The sequence below is a fragment of the Amaranthus tricolor genome, chromosome 13, assembly GCF_026212465.1.
Source record: "Amaranthus tricolor cultivar Red isolate AtriRed21 chromosome 13, ASM2621246v1, whole genome shotgun sequence".
Taxonomy (NCBI): domain Eukaryota; kingdom Viridiplantae; phylum Streptophyta; class Magnoliopsida; order Caryophyllales; family Amaranthaceae; genus Amaranthus; species Amaranthus tricolor.
The window spans coordinates 18,466,049-18,476,048 of NC_080059.1; the positions used below are offsets into that span (position 1 = coordinate 18,466,049).

Below are 10,000 nucleotides of genomic sequence, written 5' to 3' on the forward strand. Positions count from 1 at the left end.
CTGGACTACGACAACGACGCTCATATAACGCCTCAAAAGGAGCCATTTGAATTGTCGTCTGGTAACTATTATTATAAGAAAACTCTACGAACTCCAAATGCTCATCCCACGACCCTTGCCATTTCATGGCAATAGCATGTAACATATCTACTAAAATTTGATTTGTCCTCTCCGTTTGTGGGTGAAACGACGTACTATATAACAACGAGCTCCCATAGCCTGCTTTAAACTGAACAACATACTTAATGTAAGCACGAGCTAACTGTTCCATCTTCCATCGGCAATTTATAGGAATGAAACATGTGGACTTTGTCAAGCGATCCACTATCCCCCCACAAGGCATCATTTCCCGACTTCGACCGAGGCAACTTCACAATGAAGTCCATTGATATATCATCCTATTTTACACCGGAATCTTCAAATATCGAAGTAAACCACCCAACCGTTTATGTTCACTTTTAACCTTTTGACATGTTAAACAGCGAGAAACATTCTCAGTGATGCCCTTTTCATCCCCGACCACGAAAATAAAAGCTTGAGATCCTGATACATTATATCTTCCCTAGGGTGAACTAGAAAACTTCAAACTATGAGCTTCATCTAAAGTACGCTCTTTCAAAGTCGGTTCCCCCATAAGCAAACACCATCGGTTGTTGAACTCAACCGCCCGTCTCATGGATAAAGAATCCCTTGGCTTTACCCTCACAACTCTGCTCCTTCAACTTTATTAGGTTGGAGTCCTTATCTTGTGAACTCAAAATTTCTGCGAAGATTGAAGGTTGTATAACCAAAGCACTCAGATAATGTTGCAATTCGCTTTCCACTATGACCTCTAAATCCAACTTAACAAAAATCTCGATTTGACTCCTCAACTCCACAGAAAACAACTAAGGAATGACTAGATTTCTTGCTCAAAGCATCAACAACCAGATACGCCACCCCCCCCCCCCCCCCCCCCCCCTTATGATAATTAAACTCAAGATCATAATAATTCAAGAACTCCAACCATCGACGATGTTGCATGCTAAGGTCATTCAGGGTATAGAGATATTTCAAACTCTGATGATCTGTGTGAATCTTCCACTTGATTCCGTAAAAAATAATGCTGCCATATTTTGAAAGCTAACACAATAACGACTAACTCTAAATTGTGAGTAGGATAATTGATCTCATCCGTCTTCAATTGCCGTGAATCATAAGCGATGATCTTGCAGTCTTGTATAAGCACACAACCCAAACTTTTCTTTCATGCATCACTGTAAACCGTATAATCCAACTTAGGGTCAGGCAGATTAAAAACTAGGGCTGTAGTTAACCTTTCCTTCAAAGTCACGAAGGCCTGTTCACACTCGTGAGACCACCCAAACTTCTTCTCCTTCTTCATCAGAAAAGTATAGGTCGAGTAATACATAAAAAATCTTTAACAAACCGACAATATTACCCAGCTAAGCCCAAGAACCTTCTCGCTTTTGTGACATTCTTTGTCAACGTCGAACTCTGCACCACCTCTACTTTTGTTGGATGTACCGAAACACCCTTTTTAGAAACGAAATGTCAAAAAAATGACACTTTCTCCAACCAGAACTCACACTTTGACAACTTTACATACAACTTATGTTCTCAAAGAGTTTGTAGAACTAGACGTAGATGTCCCTCATGTTCAGACTGATCCTTGGAATAAACCATTATGTCATCAATAGAAACCACCACAAACTTGTCTAGGTAAGCACTAAACTCCTGATTTATTAAACTTATAAATTCAGCAGGGGCATTAGTTAACGCAAATGGTGTTACAGGGAACTCAAAGTGTCCATATTGGGTTCTAAAAGCCGTTTTATGAAAATCTCCCTCAAAAAGCCTCAGATCAAAATCTAAAAATATCCCTACTCCCTAATTGAGAAAATAAATCGTCAATCCCAGGCAATGGATATTTATTCTTGACAGTCACCTTATTTAACTCCTTATAATCAATACGTAGTCTCAAACATTCATCCTTCCTCCTTATGAACAACACTAGAACACCCCATTTTTGAGATCAATGAATATAGCTCTATTACAAAAATTTATGAGGGGGGTTTGTATGTAATGATTTTAGATTCATTCTCATATAAATTTCTATCCAAATCCAAGTCATGACTAAATAACAAAGCCATTAGGCTCATAAGCATTTATAAAGATATAAACCTGCAACTTTAAGTTCAAATCATGTTTATCCAATGTTCTCTTTCTTAAAAATAAATACTCATTATTTGGCCCACTTATTTTGCATTATATAGAAAAAACTCTCATATCATTCAAAAAAAAATGAATAATGAGTGGAACATCAGAGTAGCTTCTACCCATATCACTACATCATCACCACTATGAATCAAGATTATTAAGCATGTTCCTTCAATTGAGAAGGTGATCTCTCTACACCTGCCATATTAGTTCTAATGCTAAATTATCTAATCACATCTTGATTAATTTTAGACCACACATTACACACATACTTTTACAATTAATTTAGTAGTCGCCTTAATTTTGCGTCCACATGTTCACAAATTTTTCTTCTGCGCAAACTATAATATTGTAAATTACTATTTTATCTCACCACCTACAGTAACCTCATCCATTTATAAAGAACGCCAAGATAAGTATAATGGCGCACTTAAGGTGACTTACCAAGCACCATCTTCTACTGTGCTGTTTACGCATGCGCGCTTTTTTTACACTCCATACCGCAAAATGTGGATTTGCTTCTCTGTCACCCAAATTTTTGATAGAGTACAAACTCAATTTGGAATTTTCATGAAGAGCTTAAGCTTTTGGTTGACGTATATATACCATCCGAAATCATTTATTCCACTTATATAACTAGGGTCTAGAAGAAGATGACAAATAAATCATATCCATACCCCTCGTAAGAGAAGGCAGAAGAAGATGGTCAATTAGACCCCAAAAGCTAGAGCCCTGTTAAGAAAGTGATGAAAATCACCAAGTACGTAAGAAACTCCTTATGAATTCCAATATAAGCATAATAAGAATTGAACCATAAGAAATAAATTTAAATATAAAAAAAACATACTAGAAACATGAGTAGGGAAACTAGGGTAGAAAAAAAATCAAATAAAATAAAAAGTAAATAATAATAATAAAAAAAATGAAAAGTGTAGAATTTAAATTTGGCATCTCCAACTAATTGTATCCCTAATCACGTTTTCAGAGATATGCAACTCGCGCAAGTCTATTTCAAATTCTTCCTACCACTTTCTCTTGGATTTATTTCGACTTCTCCTATCTTCTTCTATGATGCTTTCTATTCATTGATTCTCATTCTCATGGTCTACATTCCATGCTAATTTTCTACCTCTTTACTTGGTTAAAAATCACCAAAAAATCCTCCAAGTATTTAAAAATATGAAATCAATACATAATCAAATTTGTAAACAAAATCACTATAGTTTAATTACCAAAAATTAAATTTAACTTGTTCATGAAAATATAGTTTTTATATACAGAAAAATGGTAGATAAATGATGGGTTATGGGTGAAATAGTTTATATGGTGGGATAAATAAAAAGTAAAGAGATGAGATATTAAAGTTTAAAAAAGGTCATTGTTAATGAAATTAAATTAAAAGACGACGAGAGGGAAAAAAAAATAAATAGTGTCATGACCTTTAAAATTAAATCATGGTTAAGGATATTGAAATAAAGCGTGCAACATAAATTGAGGGGTATGATTATAGATTTGAATCCGTAACATTTTTTACGTTGATTTATAATACTATGTTAATTAACTATTTAACTAATAACGTATGTTGAATATGTTGTACGAATTAGAATAGAGACATGCATTGCATCCACAGTGACAACCTATAGGATCGTACAAATGACTAGAAGACACATAATATGTGAATTGTAAGGATCTCAACTATTGTTATAAATTATAAATAAATTATTTTTTAACCGTCACAAACACTATATATATGCATACGTGATGCTTCAACTAATTATCAAATAACATCTAATTAATTTAATTTGGTTCATACTTTGGTACCACTATGACCACGAAATTTTCTCATTCACTTTTGGTTTTATATGTAGTGTTTTACATGTTCTCTCAAGCTATTGTTGCACAAAAGAAGAACGATGTTTATATTGTGTATATGGGAGCTAATAACAACCACCACCATGATTTGCTTCTTAACTCTTTGTTAAGAAGGTATGCTATTTGTTTGCTCAACTTTATAATTTTTATTTTTATTTCCTTTTATCCACGCAAAAAAAAGAAGTGTTTGTTAAAATTGAAATATTTTCTCAAAAATATATTTTTGTTTTTTATAGTATAATGACAACAATTTTAGAGCCTTAATTGATCACAAAAGATTAAAATAGGCTACATGAACCATAATATCAATTCTAATGGTCGTCCACATGGATTTTTTTTGTCCATCACGTTGACTTTCTACCAATAATATATCCGTTCCATTTTATAGTTTAGTTAATATCATAATATATTAAGATACAAAATTAGCATTTTCATTGCTCTAAATTGTTGTATGAGATGTTAAATTGAGAAATAGGTATTATAAAAATGTAGAATAACTTTAGAGAAACAGTGTAGTACAACAGTAGTTCTTTCTTGTTTATAAACATTGCTTGCCAAATCAAGAGAAATTATTTTCACTCCACAACTCCCAATATATATGCTTCTATCTTTTTAGCTTAATAGTTTTTCATCAAACCACCAAGAAATATTATTTATTTGTACATTCTATTAAATAATATAAACATATGTTGACAAAGAAAATATATATTTTCTTAAAATCAATAAATAACCCTTAATGAACAAAAAAGGGATCATTGATTTTTTTTTAAAAAAATATTTTTTACGTCAAATTAAATGATATTGGTTGCATAATAACTTTTAGATTCTTTAGTTCAAATCTATTTCGAGAACTAGCCTTCGAAAACAAGAAACTATACTTCACTTTTTGATACATTTGCTATTATTATCATAAAAATTAGCATTATTATTTTTGCATTTTTATTTCGTTTATGAAATTAATCACTGATCTTTTTACTAGTATTAGTTCCTGAATATGTTGGAAAATTTTAAAATCTACATAATTAGTGGAAACTGGACTATCATTCATCTTATTGTGCAATTAGTGTATATTATATTTTAAAATGTTAAAAAATAAAACAAAAATGCGAGCCATAAATATGTTGTTTATTCTCATCTTTTTAATTAATTACTTATAAAATTACAAATAATTACTTTAAGATTACAAATAATCACTAGAAATAATTATCACTTTAAAACTACAAGTAATGACTTGAAAAGTTATAAGTGATCAAAAATAATAAGTGTATTTTCATTAGAAACTAACTCCGTTAACCAAAACAAACTAAGGTGACATATTGTCGAGATAAAAGTAAAACGAGGTATTCTTTGACCGTATGACCCTGATCATAGTTTCTATGTGCGGAATACACGTATGATGATGAAGATTATGGACATAAAAGATTACTTGATTCGACTCATTTTAATATTCATCCGCCATTAATAGGAAAATGAATTTGGATGATGATGATCCACTATGTTGTTATTCATGATTTCGATCATTCTACTAAAATAAATATAATAGAAGTAAACGCGAGAGATGATAAATAATGTTAAAATGATGTATTATAATTTGTATGGTAGGAATAGGAATGGATTAGTTCACAACTACAAGAAGGGTTTTTCTGGATTTGCTGCACGGTTAACAAAGACAGAGGCAGAAGAAATGGGAAGGCAAGCAGGGGTTGTATCCGTATTTCCTGATCCAATGCTTCAACTTCATACCACTCGTTCTTGGGATTTCTTAAAGTATGGAACTTCTTTACTAATTGATTCCACTCCAGTGTTAGCGTCTCAAGGATCTGATACCATTGTTGGTATTCTTGATACAGGTTACATTCTAATACCATTTTCCTTTTCATTTTACTTGATTTTAGAATATAATCATGGGCGAATCAAAAGGGGCCGGGTTATATTTGGTATTGCAGATTTGTTTACTATAATTATTGCGATAGAAATTTGATTATTAGCGTTTAATGGCACGTGACAATAAGAATAAGTTTTAATGTTAGTTTTAATTTAATGTACTATGTCGTTCTTTATAATTTCCTTCAGAGTTTTCTATTACACCTTATGTTATGAATGGTATCACGAATGGTGTGACTTGAGTGCACAATTAGTATGTGCATTCATGCGTGATTGTGAAATATTCATGAAAATTATTGGTGTTAATGGTGATTAATGAATAAGTGCAAAGGGTCTTGGTAGATGCTTTGCTCGAGCAGAAACTGACAGAAAAAGTCTGAAGGTTGCTTGACCAGCTTGCTCGACCGAGCTCTTGGATAAGTCGAGCGGTCAGACAGAATGCATCCAGAAGTTGTCTGTAGGTCGCTCAACAGAGTGAGCTCTCTGTTTTGGTCGAGTGGTTCCTCTGATATGCCTAGGATGCTGGTTTTCGACCTTTCATATTCTCAGAGCTGTTTCATATCATTCATTATTCAACATTAAGCACGTATTAAGTGAGCAATTATCATTAAGTACTCTTAGTACTATAAATAGAGCTCTCATACTCACTTAAAGTGAAAATATAAAACACAACCCCTAAGCCAAACACATAGCATTTTGATTTTATCTCTTACACAATTGTAATACTTCATTTGTAAGAGTGTTTTATACTCCTTTTGATATAATATAAACAAAATCTACACACGACGGATGACGTAGTTATCATTGAGTGTACCTCTTTAAATCTTTGTGTCTCTTTGCAAGTTTTACATTATCAAACATTGTTTTTAGTTCATTATTATTAGTATCGTTCATCAAAGTTCTTAGCATCGTATTGATCTTGGCAATTATTTTCACCTTATATTATGATTTTTTTCATAATTTTTTATTGTGCCTAATATCACTTTTTGATGTGATAAGGCGTATGTATGATTTTGTGAATAACTTAAAACACTATTTAGAGTAGCACAAACTGCATGATAATAAACCTTCTTACGTAGGTAGTTTTTTCATCTCATATGTATAATTAAATTTTTATTACTATTTTCATCACAAAATACCAACAGCCAAATAATTAGTTAAGAGTAATAAAAGTCCACTGGTTCAAAGCTTGTTATCAATACTTTTTATGCTGAAAGTAACAATTAAATATTGCAAAATCGTTGAGATAGACAATATATTTTGATGTTAATTTCACTTTTCAGTTGGATTTCGAATATACAACTCTTTTATTTGACGTAAAGTTTATTAAGTTAGTCAAATCAATGAGATACAATTAGAACAACATGTGGACATAATTTTTACATGAATTCTCATGATAAATCAGACCTATAATTTTTGTAGGGATCTGGCCGGAATCTGAAAGTTTTAATGACATAGATATGAGTCCAATTCCTCCGAGGTGGAAAGGAACATGCATGGATGGACCAGACTTCAATATTTCAAGCTGCACCAAGTATGTTTAATTTTTCACTTCACTTTAGTTTAGTAAGTTTGTTAGGTTTAGAATTCTATCAAGGATTATTGAGGAAGTAGGATATAAACCAGTGTCATTGATTCCTGCCATTACAAATATAGATTAATATGCTTTGGATAACTAATTATCAATTATATTTGTTGTATAAAGTTTTAAGGCGTGAATTAAAAACTTATTTAACTTCATTTATTATGTTTTGAAAAAATAATATATTTGATAATCATATTTAAACTAAAAATTAAGAAAAACTTTTATTTTAAAGTCATATTGATATATATATATAAGTGAAATTTGGGTTATATTAAAAAAATTAGGATTGAAACAACGTTTGTAGGATCGAATTAATGGATCATAAGATTGTAGAATGTTGTTATGATCCTACCACCTAGATTCTTGAGATCGTAAAATCTTACGGCTACGATCTGGATCAGTCGCCTATTTTTAAATCGTGAGATCGTAGAATCCTAGAAAATAAACTTTTAGTCTTAGACTTATATACTCCCTGGCATATTTGTTCAACTTTATAGTGTGATCTTTTTTATTTAATTTAAATAATTATAAATAAGGGTTTGTTCTTATGAATTATAATATAATTTGATTTTTTTTTTTCATTTAAATAAGGGTTTGATGATGTTCAGATGCATGAATATTGTAGAAAATTAATAGGAGCAAGATTTTACAAAGGTGAAGGCAGTGATACAAGAATTGAGTCCCCAAGAGATGCATTAGGCCATGGAACACATGTATCTTCCACAGCAGCAGGAGTTTCAGTACCAAATGCATCTTACTACGGTTTAGCTAATGGTGCTGCAAGGGGTGGATCTCCTACATCGCACATAGCTATGTATCGTGTGTGTTACCCTGATGGATGTCCTGGTTCTGCTATCTTGGCTGCCTTTGATGATGCTATATCAGACGGTGTTGATTTACTTTCATTATCACTTGGTGCATCAGCTGGATTTGCACCTGATTTTTCAACAGATCCTATTGCTATTGGTGCTTTTCATGCTGTACAGAAAGGGATTACTGTGGTCTGTTCTGCAGGGAATCAAGGGCCTTCTTCTCAAACGGTAGTTAATGAGGCTCCTTGGATTTTAACGGTTGCTGCTACTACAATTGATCGAGATCTCGAATCTGATGTTGTCTTAGGAAACAATAAAATTATTAAGGTAACTGATTGATTGCCTCTTTATAGTATAATCCTTTGTTCGATCCATTGCACTATTTTTAACTTGATTTATTAAGTTACTGGTGAAATTGCACGTGATGTTTGCAATTAATGGCAAATCAGAAACATGATTTTTTATTACAACAATCCTACAAATTTCGTCTAGGCGTAAGCTAATTGGTATTGAGGTGATGAAATATTATTGTATACGGGTGTCCTACCAAATAAATTTAATAGGGAGAATCGTAAGTACTCAAACTAAGCAACTATAACGACGTGACATTATCCTGATGCCAAGTGGCTTCTTCCCCGTCTTTTGTTTGGAGGCTTTACATATAGGTAGCCTTAGAGTTGTTATCGCAAATAAGTTGTTTCTGTTTAATCCTTAATTGTTCTAAGAAAATGTATGAATGGATTAAGACACAATTTTCTGTGTTCAAAGAAATTCTTTTTCTCATGTGTAATGTATACATGAAACACTGAGGTTGATCTTTGTTATAGACATCAATTTAGTGACTCCTACTATAAGTATGTATGAAGGATGATGCATACATAAACTTGTTGCAGTACAAATTACTTTTATATACTCCACTAAACAGTCAATGATAATCAACTCAAACAAAAATTTAAGTTAGTGGTTGAGGCTCAAGATATGTTATATATTCTAATACATTTCCTTAAACAAGAGAGCTTTGGGCTAGAAGTGAGGATGCAATAAAGACCCTCCTCGTATAAGGCGTGAATTATTCCATTTGAATTTGAGAGGAATCGAACTCCTAACCTTTTTATCACGTCGGCTAACGCCCCATGATATATTATATACTCTAATGATATTTCATACTTTTCAAAATATAGGGTGAATCCATAAACTTTTCAGAGCTAGAAAAATCCCCAATATACCCACTGATATCTGGTGTTTCAGCCAAGACAAAATCTGGGAGTGATGATGAAGCAAGGTAAATAAATTTGTTTTACATTTTTTAACTTAATTTTTGTTTTTATTGAATGACTTTGAATTCGTTACAGAAATTGCTACCCTAACTCACTGGATGGAGGAAAGATCAAAGGAAAAATAGTGATTTGTGAGCACGGAGAGAATAGTGATTACAGTATGAGATCAAAGATAAATGCAGTTAAAGATGGTGGAGGGTTGGGAATAGTTATAGTGAATGATCCAACAAGATTAGTTGCTTCTAATTCTGGTTCTTTTCCAATGACTGTAATTACTTCCAAGGATGCTGCTCAAATATTTGCATATATGAATTCAACTGAGTAAGGGATCTTACTCACTAATTGATTAT

At 32.2% G+C, this 10,000-nt stretch overlaps 1 protein-coding gene across 1 annotated transcript in view; it reads left to right on the plus strand.

The window, feature by feature from the left end:
- Window positions 1-3,996: 3,996 nt before the first annotated feature.
- LOC130797512 (CO(2)-response secreted protease) overlaps window positions 3,997-10,000 on the plus strand; it is an 8,628-nt gene continuing 2,624 nt past the window's right edge. Inside the window, exons 1-6 of the mRNA XM_057660117.1 lie at window positions 3,997-4,206; window positions 5,695-5,942; window positions 7,399-7,510; window positions 8,187-8,700; window positions 9,555-9,655; window positions 9,726-9,971. Of these exons, the coding sequence (XP_057516100.1) occupies window positions 4,046-4,206; window positions 5,695-5,942; window positions 7,399-7,510; window positions 8,187-8,700; window positions 9,555-9,655; window positions 9,726-9,971 (1,382 nt within the window). The 5' untranslated portion in view covers window positions 3,997-4,045. The remainder of the gene's footprint in view (window positions 4,207-5,694; window positions 5,943-7,398; window positions 7,511-8,186; window positions 8,701-9,554; window positions 9,656-9,725; window positions 9,972-10,000) is intronic.